General features: G+C 36.5%; 1 protein-coding gene across 1 annotated transcript; it reads right to left on the bottom strand.

Annotated features, from left to right (window-relative positions):
* Positions 1-5013: 5013 nt before the first annotated feature.
* On the bottom strand, positions 5014-9943 carry LOC114358775 (larval cuticle protein LCP-17-like). The gene is made up of 4 exons (XM_028312819.1): positions 9841-9943; positions 8843-9034; positions 7207-7311; positions 5014-5238 (listed from the first exon to the last, which is right to left on the bottom strand). Exons 1-4 carry the CDS (start codon positions 9841-9843, stop codon positions 5122-5124), a joined length of 417 nt encoding a protein of 138 aa, XP_028168620.1. The 5' UTR covers positions 9844-9943; the 3' UTR covers positions 5014-5121.
* Positions 9944-23051: the final 13108 nt, after the last annotated feature.

Below are 23051 nucleotides of genomic sequence, written 5' to 3'. Positions count from 1 at the left end.
CCAACTGGAAGAACTTCTGAAGGTGATCTTTCATGTACTTCATCATTGTCAGAAGGTTCATCGTGAATATCACTCTGCACGTCGTCGACCAATTAGTCGTCTTCATTTTCACTTCCAGAAGAACAATCCTCACCACAATAATCATTTTCTAATGCACGATTATTTCTTCGTCAGTGATAATCAACCTCGTAGCCATTTTTCACAATTTATGTAAAAACTAAAAGAAATAAAAGCAAAATCAAAGCACAGCATAAAACATAACAAAGAAACAAAAGTTACATAAAAGCTAACTATTCGTCAAAATGACGAGCATGCACCCAATATCTCGTAAACAAAATTACTTACCGGCTAAACACGAGCATCACACGGCGCAGTCTAGCGGTCGCTAAGTTGGCGCGAAAGCACAAAACCGTACGCACAATAATTAGAAAGATACCTGGATGATATTTGTTACGTGGTCGTCATTTTGACGAACGTTAGCTATCTAGGGTTAAGGTCCACGGGGGAACAAATCCATCCAACCATAAGGTTGATTCAAGCCTGAAATTCTTAAGCAAACACGTTTTTATGTGGCTTATTAAAAACCCTACTCATATTTCCATATTCCCAGCAGCATTACATACATGACTAAACCAAAATGAAACATTATGTGTTACTAAATTGTTCTGTCTGTATTATTACCGAATTCTCTAATATAGAACACACACTAAAACCACAAAGTAGATAGGAACAGTGTGCTTACCATGAGTTTACGTTAGGTGTGCTCGCTAGCGACTGCGTAAAAAAATGACATTAAATGTATGACATATTGTGCAGCGCCCCTAGCGGCTACTTTCAAGAAATAAAATCTTCATATAATAATATTTTTTTGACGTACTCGCTAGCGAGCACACCTAACGTAAAGTCATGGTAAGCACACGGAAGACAATCTACATACAAAGTGCGCTCGAGCAACGCACACATAGACAACGCTCACGGACACGATATCGCCATTTTTATTTCATTTTTTTATAAAGATTATTATAATTTGTTATTTCATAAATTACTAATACTCCCGTCAGCACCTCGTACTAAGCTAATTATGCTTGTGTCACGAGTGACCTCAACAGTTACAGCACAGTTACAGTCAAGCAGCTGCGGGGACCGAACCCGCCTTCCCCGGATCACGAGTCGGCCAGTCCGACCCTTCACCGTTCGGCTTTCGTGGAAAAACAATAAATCCCAAACCAGTCTAATCCAGTGCGAGCGCGAATACCGCCCGCTTGAGACGCCTGGGTGCGTATGCAACGTCAATGAAGGACGTAGTCCACTAAGACCACCCGCCCAAATAGCACCCGCACGAATAGCACCTGGCCCAGTCCACTAAGAGCACTTATCGATATTTTGTTCTCTCTCTGTTCGTGAAAAGTGTAAAAATTTTGAATCTACGAATAGCGATATCAATTTGGGCGGGTGCTCTGAGTGGGCTACGTCATATGAAATTAAGTACGGTCAACAGCACGTCAACGTAAACACTGTGGTACTTATCTTACGTAGTTGCGATAGGGGCGACTTTGCAACGAAAATGTATAGCTTGATGTGCTGTCGACTGTACATACAGGTTATTGTCTGCTATTACTATCAATTTTGTGCCAAAACCTAGCATTTGTAAATCAAAGCGTTATTACCAAACAAGTTTACAATACAGTTGCATAGTATTTTCGGCGGTGCAATAACTCTCACGTACAAATAACAATGAAACATTTGCTGTACTTGGATTGCATATTTCATCCGCGCATACGCGATGAATTCCGATTCTATGCGAATTTGGCGCAAACTGCAAATTCGTTAAGTCGACCGGTTCGTAGCTGTAATAGATAAGCCATCTCACTTCATTATCATCATCATCAGCGACAGGTCACTGTTGAACAATAGTCATCCCCCAAAATATTGTCATCTCATCTCATACACGAGAATATTGTGAAACTAGTTCATGTTAAAAGCTTTTTAATTAACTATCGGTATCACGCGGCAAAGGTTTACCATTCACCACATGCCCACTTGGACGTACTCGTAGTTATGCGAAAAAGATCCCATCCACAGTGAATTTTAAGAAAAACATCATCATACTAAATTATTTAGCAAAATTGTCCCAACAAGTACCTACTTAGGTAGGTACTTTGATTAAATATTTCATGATAAGAAATTTTAAATACAAACTACTTTATTTATAAAAAGCAGTGGCTTTCTTACTCAGTTTCCGGGTCAGGAAGCGAAATATATCGACTTTTTTAAACGACAAATGTATGGGCTTATCGTGTAAAAATCGATAAAAGAAAAGTTTATCGTGGCTTTCATCGCAGACCTACAGGATAAAATATGACCAATTGACCATATTATTGAATACTGTCTGTTTTATTCCCCCTGTGCCCTTCGAGTGGGCTTCCCAAATGCAGTAATGGAATTACGCAACTCGCCCGCGGTTTTGCGCTGACTAAATGAATCTGCATAATGACAGCCTATTGGTTCTTAATGACGGCTCTCTTTTCAGTGAACTAATTGAGTATATGTTGATGTTGAGCGATTCATCGGATTGGGTGCAATCGATTGAAAGATAAATACTGAGTTGGATCATGATGGTGAACACTTGTGAGTTGCTGGTAGAGATATCCTGAAAGAATAAATCTTACTCGTGAGCTACAAGATCTTCCTCGTAAAAAAAAAACTAGAAAATACATTTTTTTATCCCCAACGGGGAAGTTCTTGGCATGTATCTCACCTGGTGGTAAGTGATGATCAGGCCGAAGGTGGAAGCGAGCTTCACCCGGAAACCTCAACCACAAAGGAATTGGCTATCTTACCTCTAACTACCGGAACACAACAATGCTGTTAACATTGTTGTTATGGCGATAGAATTAGGTAAGATACCTATATGCCTTCACCTGAAAATTATTCTAGTATTATTTCAGAGTTTCTATTTACACATTGTATAATCACTTTGTGTAAGGCTATTCTCTGATTTTACGGTGTGCTTCGAAGGGCACGTTAAGCCGGCAAAAAGTTTAAGATATTATTTACCAATTGGAACTAGGCGTATGAAACAAAACAAGAAATTCATCTAAATACAAAATTAACCGGTGCAAATGACGTGCAGTATTATAGCCATGTTAATGGTGTATTTAATAAATCCACTATTGATGCAAAATTGGACGTCCAAATTTTTTTCCAACTTCAGTTTTCGCAAGGGTTAATAACTCCACCGATACGTCATATCAGTTTCATCTCCGGGTAAAAACCTTGTACCCTACTCGTAGGTAGTAAAAAAATCGAATGCATAAAAAGAGGTTTAAAGTCGACCAATTAACTAACAAAATAAAATGAGAATTTTCCAAAAGGAATAACCTCAGGAAAAAGTCTCATGACTACATTAATAATTGAAACATAAAGTTTGGACTCAGAGATCCTGGGGCGAACTTTCTCTTTTAATTTTTTCATAAACGATCAAACTTTAGGAAGCAGAGGTACTTCATTACTATTAAATTAGAAACGGTTGGTTTTATGGCGGCTCTCGTTTCGAATTCTTGGATTATTTGAAAAAGTGTTTGAAGATTAAACACTCATTGTTAATTCCATAATCTAATAAAACCGATTTTCTTCCAAAAAATTTTACAGACAATTACAACAGCCAGATTTAACTTGTGCGTAACTTACCGAAATCATTTTTCACTGTTTTTCTCAATTATTATTTTTTTCAAATCTGAAAGGTTCTATCTAATCATTTTAATATAATATTATAATAAATTATCTATTGAAGATGCTTAAGTTATATTATCCGGTTTAAAATGCCTAAACAATTGAAAAACAATTGAATTGAGAGCATCAAGAAAGGATGACGCTGATAAGAAAAACAAAAGAAGATTGAATTACTATTGGAAAAAGGCAAAGTTTGTAAGTGGCCAGACCTTGGGAAAAAAAAGTTTAAGACAGCATCAAGATAAACATTGGGGTCTTATGGAGTTGCAATAAGAACGATTTTGCGACAAAAAATGTATAATCTCATGTGCTGTATCTCACAACTTAAAAACTGTTTGTTTATTTAATCAACTTCCCTAATTCCGTCAAAAATTAGGTGCATATTCGAATGAAATCGCTCGGATCACGCAAAGTCGACATCATTCGAGTTCTTTCAGAATTGCCTCTTTTCACAGTTTATTTGTTTTAATTACTTTCAGTGGATTCGGGGCGCATGTTAATTAAGATATTAGTTCGCAGCCCATTAAGTCAAGTGGTTCTCGTTAATGTTATTGATTCTAACCACCGTTTGACGTCATGTTGTAGAATGACATACCTAAAGAAATGAATGATGACTTGCACTTTTATTTCACTTTAGTAATGACATGAGTTCTGTATTGTAATATTTTTATTTATTGGTAATTTGATGCGGTCGATGCGGACAACTTTATGAGCCTACTAAAACATCAATATTATAATATTTTAACGGATTGTCGACTTAACATAAAGTCATGTTAATCCAAACTCAGCCTAACCGTAACAATAACCGGTGCTTTTTGTATGGAGTTTGACAGATTTTTGACATTTGTCAAAGTTAAAGCAAGATGGTGCAACTCTGCCTAAGGGCCTCGTTCACAATCTCCGAGTAAAATGTCAAGTATGCTAATCGTTGCTTAAAGTCACGAGTATTTCACCATCCTGAATAACGCTAAAATACCTCTTATTTTACTTTTAGTAGTGGTAATTAGGAACTAATTAGAACTTTACTCGAAGATGATGAGAGAGGCTCTTATATGAATAAGGTAAATCCTACTAATATTATAAATGCGAAAGTTTGTATGGATGTCTGGATGTTTGTTACTCTTTCACGCAAAAACTACAAAACGGATTTTAATGAATCTTTACAGTTTTTTTTTATGTAACCGTAGGCATTTAGCCTATAATTTTTGACGATCTGTGACAAACTAAATTTTACGCGGTTGAAGCCGCGTTCAAAATCTAGTAAAAATATAAAAACAGGTGTGGTGGTATGTAATATTTTTATTTGATCATTTACAAGCTTCGACTAGAGAAACATCATAGGCAGTGATATTTCATGAGTATTGTTAATTATTGACTACTTAAAGGTTTTTAGAACCTCTTGACGGGAGATTCAGGCGCGGGAGGGTGAGTCCTGATGTATTCGATGGCCCTGGCGATGTATTCTGGGATGGGCTCCGCTGGGGGTGGAGTGGGGAGGTGAGCACCCTGGAACAAGAAAGAACACGTTAAGAATGAGGGCTATCGTTTTAGCGCTCACCAGTTAGCGCCACTGTAGAGTAAGGTCCTGTCACTTGCTAGTAGCGAAGACAGTGGCACCAACTGGTGAGCGCGAAAGTGGTAGGAGGACTATCGCATTTGCACTCATCAAGATGGCGCCACTGTAGAGTAAGGTCCTGTCAATCGCCAGGGGTGCCAACTGTTAAGTATAAAAACGATAGCCCTCATTGAGCGGCAAGGACAGTGTGCTCAACTGAGAGCATCATTATCATCATAGGTCATGAGTCTCCACTGCAGGAGCACGATCCTTTTTTATTTAACCAGAAGCAAATGATTTGGCCTATATTTCTCAGGTTGGCAAGATGGGGTCGTAGGTAAAAATTATGTCTAGCTAAAATAGAGTATTAACAACTTTTTTTTTCAGCGATGCAGATGTGCAATAAAGCCCATGAAGGTCAAACTTTCACTCATCTCTTAGGCTGAGTTGCACCAACTTACTTACTTTGACGTGTGTTTTTTGTACGGAGTTTGGCATATTTTGGACGTTTGTTAAAATTAAAGTAAGATGGTGCAACTTAGCCGTAACCTATCAAAGGTTGACAATATTGTTTACGATTTTATTTTACATTCTGAAAAGCTTTGATAAACTGTGATTAGGTAACATTGATTAAATTTGCCACGTGATTTTGAATGAAAGCTTTATGTAGCCACTATAATTATCTGTCATTCATGTTTATTTTTCGATGAATGTAACTACACCAGTGGTTCCCAAAGTTGTCTGGGCTACGGCTCATCTAATACAAGTTCCCAAACTCGGGATCCACCTATAGGAAATTTCGCCCGCTGCCCAGCGGTTGGTTCGGTAAGGTGGTGTGTCGTTCTACAGGCAGCCGGGCCCACTCACTCACTCAATGTTCGCTCGCGACCCACCACTGGGTCGCGACCCATAGTTTGGGAAACCCTGAACTACACTATAAAACGGGACCTATCCCAGCACTTTAATTTCTGTATAGCCAGGATCCACAGCTTGGCCTCCAATGAAACCCAACCAGTGAAGGTTGAGTAGTCCCGGGGGATAGCTAACTGTCTTGGAACCCGCAACGAATTTAATCAGAATAATATAGGAGTTCGAAACATAATATTATAGACTTCCCTTCGATACAAAGCGGGAGATAATAGCCATTAAAATGACTATTCACTCGAGCTAAATGTATCTTTATTAATAAAAACTAACAAATCAGGCATTGGAGTAAAGTCCCTTCATTTTATAACCAAACCTCATTGATCTTGAACTTCATTAAAATACTCGTCCTATTAACATCAAGCTCTATTCCAATGTTAACTTGTAAACTGCCGCTTTCAAGGTTGTGATGCCATTTGCGTGTTGTCTAACTAATTTAATCAGTAAAGTCGTTAATCATTATGCTAATTAAACTGTAGTTAGTGGCTTCTTTTGGACTTTTGGTTTCGTTAAGCGTTAATTTGCGCTGTTGACCAAAAAACATAGTTTGATCAAGTAAAAGATTAAATTGAAAGTGCTAATACTGCTTTAATTGTGTCATGCACAGCACTATTTTAATTTCAATGTTTTCATTATTAATACTAAGAACTCTGAAAACGGGATAAAAAAGACTGACTTCACGAGGCTAAATAAAATAAAAGACGGTAAAGGAGATTCCTAAAAAGTCATTTACATCCTTCTAAAACCAGCAGTATATTGGCATCTGAACAATCTCACTCAACATAGAGACGATTTGATGCGATTATAATAAAACTAGCTGATCCGGCGAACTTTGTACCGCCTGCTCATCAGAAATAATGTAGAATTCTAATGCTGAAATAATTTTTCAAATCGGTCCAGTTGTTTCGGAAGATTTGATTGTTCGTTTAAACAATAAAATCTTTCCTCTTTATAATATCAGTGAAGATAAAGACCATAATGTAAGGAACCCTTACCTGGGGCTGGTATCCGTTCTCGTCAGCTGTGTAGGTCAGAGCAATAACCTCACCACCGGGGGCGGTGTACTTGTTGGCTCCCTGGACTGAGATAGCTTCGTCCTCCTAGAAGAACAAAAAAAATTAAATATACTTTCCTGCACAACTAAGTATCGCTGACTGTACAAGCTAAATAGCTTATGCAACACATTTTAAACGACTCAATACTCGCTAGCTCAAGTTTGATGTTACATACGATCTATTTATACGACAAAACGCTAAGCAGTGGTTTAAGTAAATGTTGACCTCCGAGCATCAGGTAATATGAATTCAAATGTTTTAGTCGTAAGTTCATCTAGTTAAATGTCACTCGGCTGCGGCCTTCGACTCGTCTCGTTAATTTATTACCGTCGAATATACAGGCTGATCATTTAAAAATAATTTAATGAATGTTGTATTAAGAAGATGTTAGAGCAAAATTAAATGTTAATACTCTCACAATTTGGATGATAAATTAAAATAAGATATGATTAATGTAACAATTATTGCGATTGCGATCAAAATTAAATACCTGCCTTGTTCTGCATAAAAAAATTATAGCTCTATTACACTTTACTTAGTTGGTAACTTTTTAATTTCTTAACGGAATTCTAAAAAATAAAATTCGTGATTCTTAAATTATAATCTAAATGAAGAGATAACGTTTTTCGATAAAACTTAATATTGATAATAAAAAGCCAATCAATTAGTATAATTTGATCACTCTGTAATCTGCAATCAAATATGTCTACCGCCAGATCGCCTTGACTTGTAAGACGAACCTCATATAGGAATCCTAAAAGCTTTTATTTTAATATGAACATTTGATTTGCATGTTATGATTATGACCATGCGAATTCAAAATTTGCAATTTCAATAGCAACGAGTATGTCATTCATTGGACATCTCTTGAATATCAATTGAACTACGCCTTCGTGATCACCCTGTTAAGTAATTCTATCTCGAATAGGAGAATCGATTTGCAAACCACGTGCTATGTCGGTTCAATTTTTTACTGATTCTTTTGAAAGGAGACTATTTTTTATTTTGATTCTACTTCGCTATTGAGCACTTGTATTCCGATTGTTAATTTTTACAACAGACGATTATAGGAGTTTTTATATTTTAAATCAAGACTAGCTTTCCGCTCGCGTGGACTACATTATCTACATATTTTACGGCCTATGTTACTCGTGGATAATGTAGCTTTCGAATGGTGAAAGAATTATTAAAAACGGTCCAGAAGTTTTTGAGCCTATTCATTACAACCAAAAAAACAAACAAAGTTTTCCTCTTTATGATATTAGTGTAGACAAAAAATCGGGTCAATTGAATCACCGAGCATAGTCAAAAAAAAAGTCACTGGACATATTCCAGCGCCTTTTAGATTAAAGCTATGTATACTATGTAACAACAACTCAAATATTTATACTATTTTGGCCCATTAGGTTAGGTAGTTCGGTGCGGCCTAAGATCCGCGCCACGAAATAATCTTATCGATGATTTTAGGACAAACATACGGTCTTTTCGCTTGAATCGATAAAGAGTCTCGTAAAAACGTTACGATGGTGCGCATCCTTGTCTAGTAGGCCATAGAATAGAAGGTAGCATCACTTACGCGGCCAACGTTCTTCAGGGCTCCACTCTCCTGACCGACGATGCCGTTGCTGGTTTCGTAGTTGTACGCGAAGCTCTCGGGACCGACATCGGCCTCCTGCTTGACGATCTGGGCGCCGGCCTCAGGGTTTTGCAGGTGCGACACGTCGGCGGCGGCGAGAGCCACGAGGGCGAGGACGGCTACGAAGGATTTCTGCGGGAAACGATCAGCTCGTCAGTTTGGAAGAGCGAGATGCAATCGTAAAGGGACTATTCCCACCTCTCTTACCCACCGCTGCAACCAAAGCCAGGATNGGACTATTCCTACAGCTTGACCGCCAATAAAAACCCAACCAGTGAAGGTCAAGTTTGTCCCGGGAGAAAGTTTAACTGTCATTGGACCCGCAACGAAATTAATCAGAGGAACATAGGAGGAGTTCCAAGTCGATCGTAAGTCTTTAACTATCACATTTAGAACTGTCACATTTAGGCGACTTTAGCAGCACACAGACGCACTGCCGATAATTTCATACTATAATGACAGCGGATGCCTGACTTCCCATTATAAAAACGTTGCTGCCACTCTTCTGACTCCCGAATGAAAGCTGTGTGTGAAATAGGAAATGATCGGTCAAGCTTTGATGGGTGATTTACGTGAAATCACTCTGTAACATTTGTTTAACAACTAATTGACTAGACGAGTGATTTGACAAAAAAGTAAACTAATAAAATTCAGAACAGATAATTTAAACGAGCACGAAATGATCCCAAAATAAAACAAAAAATTGAATAAGATGATCTACAGTCGGCGCTAATATAATTCGGCAATCATATTAAATTAATTACAAAAATGAACTATTCTTGATTATTGAATAATTCCAGTTTAATTGTAATCAAAGATGATTCAGGTCACTTAGAACTTACACCGTTCGGTGTCAATGTTACTAATTGGTTCTCAAAATTGCCAGATTATATTTTCACGTTAACTTCACAGTTTATGAGTTCACATGGTTAACTCACCATGATGTCAGAGGTAAGATCAACTTGCGACTGTGCCCATAGAGTAAGTGAGCCTCGTTATATACCCAAGATGGTCCGAGCGTTATCGGCATTAACATTATTTTGCAACAATCTGATATTCTATATGATTTGTTATACACAAGGTGAACGCGTCGAAGGCATTTTTCTAAGGCACATCCGCCACCAGCTTTTTGATTGTCATTTAATTAGTTAATATTAACACTGTTTTAACTGGAAACGATCCATTCAACGAAAGAAAATTCACCGTTTTGTAAATTTTCGTTTTGATCTAACTTTATTCAGTACAAATCTAAAACTAGTTTCGTTGAATTGGATTTTGTTACACTCGCGAACAAAAGTATGGAAGTTTGGAATGAACTAAATGACTAATAGAAGATAAATAAAAATGGTACCATTTTAAAGGTAATATTTTATACTTTAAATTGATAGTATAGAATCAATAGTATCTATAGTATAGATACATACATAGTCATTCAGTTCTTAAGATGGCTTGGAACCAAACACAACGGGGTGATTCCATACTTTTGCTCGTAAGTATATTGATAAAGACATTCACTGAATAAGGAAAATGACAGAAACATTTTTGACCCATTTCTTTTTACGCCTTTACTTATTCATTAGCTTTACAAAGCACTTGCGTTAAAATTGTCGCAATTTAGTGTTAAAACGGCAAGGCCGTGGCCTCAAATATGGGTCACTTTTTAATAGATGCTTACATGTTTATTTGTGTCTTAAAAATTCTAGGAATTTTTCAGATTAGTAATGAGCTCCACGAAACCAGCTTGCAATTTTAACCGTCGTTGTCGTAAAAACAATTTCAAGTTATTTTTCCTCAACTTTTGGTTAGGTGTTTTTCTGTACTTATAATAAATCTGTAGAGAGGTCAATTGAAACATATTTTCAAAATAACTATCAGGGGGTGATTAGTGATCGATACTGATGCCAAAAATGCAATCAGTAAAATTTTTGTCTGTCTGTCTGTCTGTCTGTCTGTATGTTCCTTATAGAAACAAAAACTACTCGACGGATTTTACGAAACTTGGTACAATTATTCTTTATACTCCTGGACAGGTTATAGTATGCTTAGGAATTCGCACGGGAACGGGAATTAGCGGGAAAATCCTTTTGTATGAAAAATCTAAACCGCTTAAGTTAGCCGCTTAAAATTTGGCATGCAGGTACCTTAGTAAACTTAAAGCTTAGTAACAACAGGATATTTCAAAATTCCCACGGTGACGGGAGTAAGCGGGAAAAAACATTTGTATGAAAAAATCTTAACCACGTAAGATAGATTAAGGGGGTAAAACGGGATCCAAGCGTACGAAGTCGCGGGCGGCCGCTAGTATTAGTACATAAACTTTCATGTCGGTTCTTTCGACTCTACTCTTCGTATGACCTAAAGGTAGACTGGATCAGGATCCCATGTGCATTAAGTTTTCCCTTTGAACCTTTATAACGTGTAAATGCAGTTTTTTTAAAACATATCTATTCTCTATTCAACGTTGTGCGTTCACTTAAGCAAGTATTGTTCGTGAAAACGGGTGTCAGTGTCATTTTAATTTATTCCCACACATTATTAGAGACCTATAAGAGTAATGTAGTCTACACACCAAACCCGACGACCCACCGACGTGAGTCGTCGACTTCTGACATGTTGTCAAAAGTCGAAAGTATAGTTGAACAACACTGAAGCGTCCCAGATTATGACATTGACAGGAGAGCGCGAGCGTAATGCATCAGGTCGTCACCATTAATCGCCATCTCAGCACTTGCCAAATGTTGGTCTCGAAGGGCTGGTACTGGTTAGGTAAAACGATTATGAGACATGTAGAGGCTACTTAAGAGCAACATAATTGACGATTTGTAAGTAGGTAAGTACTACTATTAATCTTTAATCTAAATATTATATAACTCAAAGGTGACCGACTGACTGAATGACATAGTGATCTATCAACGCACAGCCCAAACCATGGGCGGATCGGGCTGAAATTTGGCATGCAGGTAGATGTTACGACGTAGGCATCCGCTAAGAAAGGATTTTACGAAACTCCACCCTAAGGGGGTAAAACGGGATCAACGCGTACGAAGTCGCAAGCGGCCGCTTGTAGTCTATACAAATAAAGAAATTTTGACTTTGGCTTTGACTTTGAACCGCCAACCCATCTCTAAAGCGGTGTGTCTTCTATCGCCAAGCAATTTTGGTTATTGTAATTTTGCTGTTTTGAAAATAAACAAAGTCTCCTATTAATGATAATAATGTAAGTTTAGGGTTTTACATAATCGTACGCACGCACAATACGCACAAAATAAAACAAAGGAATTGTTTATGTATTGTTGCTTGTGATTATAATAGTTATTAAAATTTCTTAGCGTTAGAGTGGCTTCGCTCTTAGGCAGTTCGATTTTTCAAATTGTTTATTAATAATGTTGTGATTAGACGTCTTAATAAAGACGTGGCGTGAAGGGCACGGAAACGTTTGTCTTTTAGAATACCGTGGCGGTGAAAAGGTTAACGCTTCTAAATTAGGTACTATGTATTAAATTATTATAACAATGTCGCAACATGACAAACTTTATTGTCATCCAAAACTGTCGGATAACGATTTACCACTTAACAAGAAACACTTATAAGGATCGTATTAATAACCACATCCCATTTTTATTAAGCTACCTAGGTAATAAAAGTATAGTTTTAAATGAAAGTTCATCATAACTGGTTCAGTAACGACGCTGATGTGTACGAAATAAATATCCTTGGACATTTTACACTACGCTAAGCAAGCTAGTCCCAAACTAAGCAAAGCTTGTACTATGGGTACTAGACAATGGATATAAACATACTTAAATACTTTTTTTTGTAAATACATACCTACATATTATACAATGACATAGTAACACCCAGACCCGTCACAGAAATTAAGATTCATCATTTCAATTTCTGCCCGGCCGGGAATCGAACCCGGAACCTTTTGGCATAGTAAGTAGTCCGTTTTGAACACACCAAACGGCCGAAGCATAGATGTATTTATCAAGATTTGCAAAAACATTTAATAAATAGATACAGCCCAGAACTAGACATCAGCGATCTTTTTTCTGTTGAAATAAAAAAGAACTGTCCTTACATCCTGTATGTTTCAATGACAGAAACGCTGATGAAACTATACTTACTCCGGAATGTTAGCACTGTGCTATTGAATCATTTTTTGTGGACATTGAAGACTGGTTTGTGAATACAGCACTACCTATATGTGTAAGGGTGTCAAGGAAGCACTTATACCAGCGCATCTCCGTCATCCATAATTTTATTATTTCGAAAATAACTCCTGCGCATGGTTATTAATCAAAACGATGGTTTCCTTAAGCCGCTTTCTTAATTTATTGTACTTAACTTCGTCGAAAGAATTTAACGATTAATGATTTGAGATGTTGGCAAAATAATAACGTTCTTGGTGTACCTAATTGAAATGAAAAATTATTTATGGAAGCCAAATATTTGATATAAATGGTTTTATTGTGTCTGGGTATTTAATTGCTAAATTATTAGGTTATTACTGACAAAATAATATTTTCAAACTTAAGTAATAAAATATTTATATTGAATGCTACTATGACCTTTTTTTAAAAATAATTCTGTTTATAAGGAAAATGCATTGATCGGACCTGGTTATGGGGCTCATCCATCTCATCGGAAGATCGAGGCACCTTCACCTACCACCAGTCCCTTGTACGTCAATTTGACACCACCAATGAATGAAGAATGTTCACTACTTTTGTTTTTTAGCTTTCTGTATTCTCTGTTAAAAATAAAAAATACACGTGAAATAATTATTTCGATACGTCAACTAGTTTCCAAGATATTGAATTTTAAAAGTGCGGGCGGCGGCCGGCCCGCCATTTTATGCGCGTGACGTCATATTACAGTGACTGGCTCATATTTGTATGGGTGGAATCTTGCAAGCTGAATTAAGACCCACTTCCAGGCAACCGATTAAGCTGAAATTTCGCAAACACATGTGATTTGGATGACCATGCAATATTATGATGANATTTCACAGTGATAGATAGATTTTAGTGTCCTAAATGTCGATTTTTGAACGTCAATACCTAAATAACCGTTTGAGGTATATTTATGAAATTTGAAGCCGATCTTTATCTTGCAAGTCTCAACACATGAGCCTAATTTGAAGTGTTAATGCACAGTGCTTTTTGAGTGATGAGGAGTCAAAAGTGGCTCCAATTAGTTCGTCTAAATATACGCACGATGCAGTCCCCTCCCTCGAACTAGGCTTAACATGCTCCCGCATGTCTATAATGTTTGCTCAATGTTGATTTAGTTGATTTTCTCCTGGTGGGAACATGTAAGACAAAATTAAAATTTTCAATATTACAGACCTTTTAGAGCAGATGCCGCGAAAACTATACAAGATTTAGAAACACTTGATTGTCTCACCTGTAGCAAATTGAATAAGCTTTTTTTGGTTCATAGTAGCCATGTCACTAGGAAGCATAGTTTCCGAGGATTAAGCGAAAAACCGAAAAGTGGTACCTTTAAACCTCCCTCTCCCCGCCGGCTCAAGGGCTAAGGGCGGGGACTTTTGCTATGTTCACCTCCTAACTAGTCTAAATAAAGTCCCGAGGTTAGAAATTGTGTTCCAGGGATTTCTCTCTACACCGTCGTTAAAGCATTCATTGACTGGACTATTAAGCTAGCACCCATAACACAAGCATATTAATTGCTTACTTTGGGGCTAGATGGAGCTGTGTGAGATTGTCCAAAGATATTTACTATTCCTACCGCGCTGTAGGTAGCTCCTGTGAACGGCTTGACACATTTATGATGAGCACTCAACGAGCGTTTTGCTAACGCGCGTTTAAACGCTCATCATCTGAACGTGGCCTAAACCTGACCAGTGTAGACCAAGTTCATCCCGGGGGTTTTTTTTTTGACAATTTCACACAGCGGCCAACTAGCCCCAAAGTAAGCAACTTAATGCTTGTGTTATGGGTGCTAGCTTAACAGATATACTACTAATATACTTTTTTCTAATACATACATACATAGTAACACCCAGACCCGTCACAGAAATTAAGATTCATCATTTCAATTTCTACCCGGCCGGGAATCGAACCCGGGACCTCTCGGCATAGTAGTCCGTTCTGAACCACTACACCAAACGGCCGAAGCATTGATGCTATTTATCAGGTATTTATTAAGATTTGCAAAAACATTTATTAAATAGATACAGCCTAGAACTAGATAGATATCAGTGATCTTTTTTCTGTTGAAATAAAAAAGAACTGTCCTTACATCCTATATGTTTCAATGACAGAAACGCTGATGAAACTGTTAAATGTTAGCACTGTGCTATTGAATCATTTTTTGTGGACATTGAAGACTGGTTTGTGAATACAGCACTATATATGTGTAAGGGCAGGCCTGGCTCACTCCGCGCGGTACATCCGATAATTACCTACAGCGAAGCGCCCCGCCGCGCCGGCGGGTATTATATCAGTCGAGTGTCACGCGCGCGCCCGTCGGGACTTGATGTTTTGTGCCTTTAATAAATAATTTCATTCGAATACAATTTATGATGTTTTAAGAATTTTATCGTTAAAATATTAACTATTACCTTTCCGTGTAGGTAAATGAAACGGAAGAGTAACATCGATACACCAAATTACGACAAGCTAGTTCTTTTACCATAATACATAGGTACGTACTACGTAGTGCTGTGCGAGCTGAATTACACTGTATCGCGTGGTAGCAAGACTCGTATTTATTTAAATCGTCTTGCAGAGTAATCCTTCTGTAGGTACTACTATTATTTATTCTGTGGTAAGGGTGTCAAGGAAGCACTTATACCAGCGCATCTCCGTCATCCATAATTTTATTATTTCGAAAATAACTCCTGCGCATGGTTATTAATCAAAACGATGCTTTCCTTAAGCTGCTCTCTTAATTTACTCTACTTAACTTCGTCGAAAGAATTTTAACGATTAATGATTTTAGATGTTGGCGAAATAATAACGTTCTTGGTGTCATTAAAGTGAAAAAAAAATGGAAACCAAGTATTCGAGATAAATGGTTTAATTGTGTCCAGGTCTATTAATTACTAAATTATTTCTCACAAAATAATGTTTTCAATCTTAAGTAATAAATGTAGATTTTGAACAAATAAAAATTAATTGACTTTTTAAGAGCAGAATGAAGGATGTTTTTAAAAAGTTGAGCTTTAGAATTTGAGCTTTATTATTGGAGAATGGTATCAAATACTCAAGTGTCCTACAGTTTCCCCCAGTATGTAGCTTTTTCCATTCGACGGCGGCGACACATCAAGGGTACAATCTCCAAAGATTACCCTGATCTTATTTTATATGGTTTTCTCAACAGTATGGTGGACAAAAAACAACAGATTTCAAGGATTTGATCCATTTATTTATATGTCTAACTAGAAACATGATAAAAGAAGTCAAAAGAGTTTAAATTTAAAAACATACCTAAAATAGATAATAATACATAATAATAATAGATTTGCCGCACTGGATGCGGTCTGCGATCTGCGGTCAGGTCAAAATATGTATGAACAACATTGTAGGTCAGGGCAACCGGTCAGCGGTCCGGGAAAAGCAATCTGTCAGCGGTGCGTTTTTTACGACAGAATGTTTTACGTTCTTTGCTCGTGCCCGCACGGTCAGATCGCATCAATACGAAATCCATCCAGTACGAAAAATCCTTTAAATTAAAAACAAGATTCACAATGCCTGGTGTTATTTGATCGGGATATTTGAATTTTGTTCTATAAGCTATATTTGCCTTCACTATCTTCAAGACATTGAGGAACCAATTTGCCCTCCGAATTTGCAAGCATATCACAAAAAGTACCCTCGTCACAATCACAATCTTCACACGTGTTACAATTCTCAGGCGTGTAGAGGACTTTTTCAGATTTTGATTCATGTATCATCACCGCCAAGGAGCAAGCAATCACCATGATTATCAATGTAGTCTTCATTTTGAAAGTTTCTGAAAATTCAACATTCGATTAAAGTCGATTCACGGCGCCGGCGTATCACGATATTCTCGGACATATCACGATGTGACCATTCCAACAATCGGCCCACGACGATACAAAATGCACAAAACTTTTAATAGCCGATTTTTATGTGCACAAAAAGTAAGGCAACTTTTAGTGGACCATTGAATTGTGATACATTATTGTTTTAATTAAATGTCGTATTATAATAATTATTTTATTTTATTTTATTTTATTTTATTTTATTTTATTTTATTTTATTTTATTTTATTTTATTTTATTTTATTTTATTTTATTTTATTTTATTTTATTTTATTTTATTTTATTTTATTTTATTTTATTTTATTTTATTTTATTTTATTTTATTTTATTTTATTTTATTTTATTTAGGATAACAAACAATTGTACAATTCAGATATGCAGTAAAGTTTATACATCGACATTTAGTTATTGTACAACCCGCACCGCTATCCCCATCTTACAAACATGCCTTGCCTCTTTGCACCACTAGCTGATTTATGGAAATGAACAGAACAATCAGTGGAGCCCACGGCCACGGATACCTCTATTCATTCCCACAAATAATTGTTAAATAATTGTTAAATAACAAATAATAAAATCTCATTAGGTACTATCGGGGACTCGGACGCCTTGACACCTTAAGGGCCTAAATTGTTTGCACACACACGCTCGATTAAGCTACGCCCCCGTTCATTCATGTTTCGGGTCTAAGCTGCGTCGGCGCACCACTGTAGATGTTTGCCCTAGCAAACCAAGCTCTATGTAAAGCGTTTAGGATTGAGTATTGCTTATTACCCGCATCCGTAGCGCTCGTTTGGCAACGTCGCATTTTAGTAAATTTGAAACCCAATAAAGAATCGCTACAAAATATTATATGGGGCTTCGTGTAAAATTTGAACTAGCGATTGCCCGCTCGGGTCACAAAATTGCTATCGCACATTCCGAGGTAACTGTGCAATTACCTGAGAAAAAAGTAGCCCTTTCTATAATTATTGTTGATATTAAGATTGTAAATCTCATGATATTAGTTTAGCTAGTTAAGGCGAGAAATGCAAAATTATACAGTCACTTTCGAATTTTACTTATTTAATAGGTATTTAATTTATTCGGAACTTATAATTTATAAACTATATGTTATTGAATTAATTAGGAAAGAGTTAAGGAATATTTGTGGCTTAAAAACAATAATTGTAAGATCTGGCTACATAATTACTTTCTTAAATCTTTGAATGTAAATAAAAACCTATAATAGGTTTCTATTTATTTTTAACTAGCTTTCCGCCCGCGGCTTCGCCCGCTTGGAATTTTGTCTGTCACAGAAAAACTTTATCGCGCGCGTCCCTGTTTCAAAAACCGGGATAAAAACTATCCTATGTTCTTTCCCGGGACTCAAACTATCTCTATGCCAAATTTCATCAAAATCGGTTGCGAGGTTTAAGCGGGAAAGCGTAACAGACAGACAGACAGACAGACAGACAGAGTTACTTTCGCATTTATAATATTAGTTGGGTCAGCAACTTTAGTTTTCCGTTTAAAAGAAACACTTATCTACGTTATTACAATTTAATACAAATATTGTAACTAGGTAGCAATGATCCAGGTAATTGGTTATTATAAATATTATAATATTAAGTTAGTTTTATTTCAAATTAAATTTTTTATTGCACAATAAGTGTCTTTACACAAGGTCTTAAATCAATAAAAATTAAACTTAAAACTAAATAATACTTTTAAACAGTTAACAATGTATAGATAAGTTTGTAATTAAATATAAGAATTAAGAATTATTTTGAGAGGCCATGATTCAGTAATCGCGCGGAGGTCAATAAAAAGGCAATCAAACAGTCCAATTACTAGCACGGGTCAACACAAAACAAAATCAATCGGTTAGGGATCACAAAACTTCACAAAAAAACTAAGGAGAGAATATGTCGACAGTTCGCCAAAGCAAAAAGCAGACAGACCTCGTATAAAAATACAATATTAAAAAATACATATATCTATTTGTTTGTAACCAAATTCTATAATTAAAATTCTAAAACCGAGTTGCACCATCTTACTTTAACTTTGACAAACGTCAAAAATCTGTTAAACTCCATACAAAAAGCACCGGTTACCGTTATAGCTACGGTCAAAGTTAGGTGGTGAAACTCAGCCTAAAATTAAGAAAGATTGAAGAAAAAGAAACATTTAGTTTTAAACCTTAACCGTATGACAATAAAGTGCACAATGGTATTTCGTATTGCAACCTAAGCCCTGATTGTCTCTTATTGGTCGTAGTAAAAATATAGTAAAATGCGTAACCAATTAGAGACGGGGTGAGCACGTGACCGGAGCGATGCGCTTACGCTAAAATTTCTACAAAGTGGTCAGGCGGAAGAGTCCCCGATAGTACATGTGAATAAAAATCTGTCACCTTCGAAAAATTGCGATTTTAAATATTTTTAATAACATTTTGACAATAAATGATGACATGACATTTTTGCCTCACTTTTGACGAAGCGTTTGTATGAAGACTGTCCGTCCATCTAGGCTTTATTAATCTAAGGCTACAATACAATAATAATATGAGACATATTAACTATATTTTACTCACAGTGATAAGGTGTTGATGTCGATAACTTTAATATACTATGGTTAAAGTACACTGAGGGAGTGGGTTTTATAATAAGCACAATAACAGGTTTTGATAATAAAACAAAATTTTAATTAGTACGTAGGGCACTATTAAAGTTGTGAGCCTTGACAACAATACGTGTTGTTAGACCACATTGATACCACATATTATTTTATATACATTACCTAGTCTGTCATAATAAGTTCTGTCACATGATAATAACTTTTAAATTTTGAATGAAGCTCTCAAAAATATTTATTGAATTAGAATTTAGAATATTTAAAGAAATTAAAAATGTACACTGTTTTGAATTTCATTTGTTTTTAAATTTGTAGTGGACGCATAAAGAAGACCGAACTGCAGTTCTCACGCTGCATTGGTGCGCCAGAGTAAGTCGATTTTCGACGTGCTGAAAATTTTGTATTAAATTGTTTCATCAAACGATATTATAATGAAGTTTGAAGTGTAGAAGACACAAAACAAAAGTAATTGTCCTCGCACGGTTAGGAGTAGGACTTCAGTAGCAATTAAAGCTGCGAAGGCGCGAACCCCAAAAAATCCCATGCGTTAGCAGACTTTGCTTGTCCTGGAGGTAGACTTAAGCAGAACTAGGATGGAATTGGTATTTATGAAGACTTTTTTACCATGGAGGATTGATTTACATGGATGCGCGTTTAAAGGATCTGAGATTGAACAAACCCGCGTTTTGCTTAAGCGGTACATGGGAAAAAAGTGCCTTGAAAAAAATTTTTGAATGATATTTTTTAACACGGAGGAGAGTTACAGAAAACAAAATGGATGCGTACTTCAATGAAGAAGCACTAGTTTAATTTCGGCTGTCCAGCTTTTATCGTGTCAATCAAGGTTTGGTTGCATGTCTCAAATTTGGGCTTTTATGAGGTATTTTTTGCCTGAAAGGCATAAGAACAAATGAGGTATTTTTGCCCTGAAAGGCATAAGAACAAATGCCATTGTGTATGTATCAAACTATAGTTCTACCAAAGCTTATAGAACCTTTTTCACATATCATTCCCAATAACAGACGCTGGGAGTTCCAGCAGGATTCTGCGCCAGCGAAAAGTACGCAAAACCAGCTCGTAGAGCGTAAAATTTACCTCACCCGGGCCCTCATCCAGTCCAGACTCAAATCTATAAGGCTATATAGGTATATGGTATATAGCCTTCCTCGATAAATGGGCTTTCTAACACCGAAAGAGTTTTTCAAATCGGACCAGTAGTTCCTGAGATTAGCGCGTTCAAGTAAACAAACAAACAAACAAACTCTTCAGCTTTATAATATTAGTATAGATAGTGTCTGGAGGCCTATAGAAACAGCCCAGTCAATGTTCAGAGATTAAGGCTTCGTAACAAGCAGTTGGGCTATAATCATCTACCCACACAAATTATTAATTCACAAGCCGAACTTTACCACCACTGAGGTTATATGTCAAGCATAATCGATACTTCGTACAAGTATTGAGGAATTGACATTTAAAAATCTAATAATGTATGCTATCCTTTCACGTGGTTATGTAAAATTTGTCCTTGTAACGACATATTACTATTTAGTATAGGTACCTATTAGTCATGGTGGTACCATTTTGATAGAAATTAAATGAAATGGAAGATATTTTATTTGCTTTAATCTTGAGTAGGTATAAAAGCCTGTTCTTATTATTATATGGAAAGATGTTGATAGAAGTAGATACATTAGTCTGATAAAATAAAACCATTTGGTCTGAGTTGCACCATCTAACTTTGACAGATTTTTGACGTTTGTCAAAAATCGAGCATAGAGAACGAGACTACACACACCGACGCCCATGCTCTATTTTTTAATGTTTTATTATGGTAGCCTTCTAAATTCGAGTTCCATATTATTTCATTGTTTTTGACAGCACTAATTTTTTAGCAATTCCGAATCAATTTGTTCGGAACTCATTAGGTGTGCGTGTAAGCTCCTGCCCCCCTAGACAAAGCGCACTTTTTGATCGAATCGATAATCGAATCCGTCAAAACTCCATACAAAAAAGGGGCTTTTCGACCACTTTTCGACTGGTTTGCGATTATAATTTGCACTTTGTCTAGACCCACTGGACTACTGACAGTTGACCTTCAAAATGGCGGAGGCGGCTAGCTGTCGCCACCTGCCGGCGGCAGCCGCGAATGCGTCGACAGCACGTCGGCAGCATGTCGACAGCTAGCCGTCGCCTTCTGACGTCGACTGCAGTTGGGTAGTTCTACAAATCAGGGAATTTTACGGGGCTCAACCTGCAGCTCCTTAAATTACCAATTAATAGTTCTCGTTTTAGGGTATTATTAAGTTTAACTCACATAGTACTTGGTCACTGAATTTCAACACGTTTTAATAAAAACATCCCAGACAAAAATGGCTTCAAATGGGAAAAATTCTCATTTCCCTGTGGGGTGACATTCCAGAATTCATGATGTAAATCACAATAAAAAATATATAAAAATATAATTAGTCAAAAATAACATTGTATTGAAAGTAACCATTAGTGTATCTNATGGTATACCTACATAAATATTAATAATTCGTCCTAATAAATAAGTAGGTAATTAGTAATTATTATTCTGCTTTTTAGTGTAGGTTTTTTGGAGTCGGTTTTTTTTTTTTTTTTGTAGTTTGACTTTCCCCGGGACGAACTTGGTCTGCGCCTAGGCTTACACAGGTGGGAACGAATAGTGGGAATAGTCTATAGTGAGTCTAAAGTGATAGCGGACCACTATTAGTAGTAAATAATGAATGAATAATAAATTATTATTCACTATTAGTAATAATGACATTATATTGATCGAAGTAATTTGGTTGGAAATTAATTGTGCGACAACGCTATTTGTAGGTATGTGAGGACATCCAAAGAAAGGAATGACAGTAATTTGATGCCATTATTACTGACTAGCTGTGCCCGCGACTTCGTACGCGTGAAAACCAGTTTTTGCAACATTTTTCATCGTTGCTCTACGTCTATTACTCGTGGCGTGATGGTATACATATATGGTATATAGCCTTCCTCGATAAATGGGCTTTCTAACACCGAAAGAGTTTTTCAAATCGGACCAGTAGTTCCTGAGATTAGCGCGTTCAAGTAAACAAACAAACAAACAAACAAACAAACTCTTATAATATTAGTATAGATAGTGTCTGGAGGCCTATAGAAACAGCCCAGTCAATGTTCAGAGATTTAGGCTTCGTAACAAGCAGTTGGGCTATAATCATCTACCCACACAAATTATTAATTCACAAGCCGAACTTTACCACCACTGAGGTTATATGTCAAGCTTAATCGATACTTCGTACAAGTATTGAGGAATTGACATTTAAAAATCTAATAATGTATGCTATCCTTTCACGTGGTTATGTAAAATTTGTCCTTGTAACGACATATTACTATTTAGTATAGGTACCTACCTATTAGTCATGGTGGTACCATTTTGATAGAAATTAAATGAAATGGAAGATATTTTATTTGCTTTAATCTTGAGTAGGTATAAAA

This window comes from Ostrinia furnacalis, unplaced genomic scaffold (assembly GCF_004193835.3).
Source record: "Ostrinia furnacalis isolate ACB-3 unplaced genomic scaffold, ASM419383v2 OfSCF4105, whole genome shotgun sequence".
NCBI lineage: Eukaryota > Metazoa > Arthropoda > Insecta > Lepidoptera > Crambidae > Ostrinia > Ostrinia furnacalis.
This window is presented reverse-complemented; position numbering and strand designations above follow the sequence as displayed.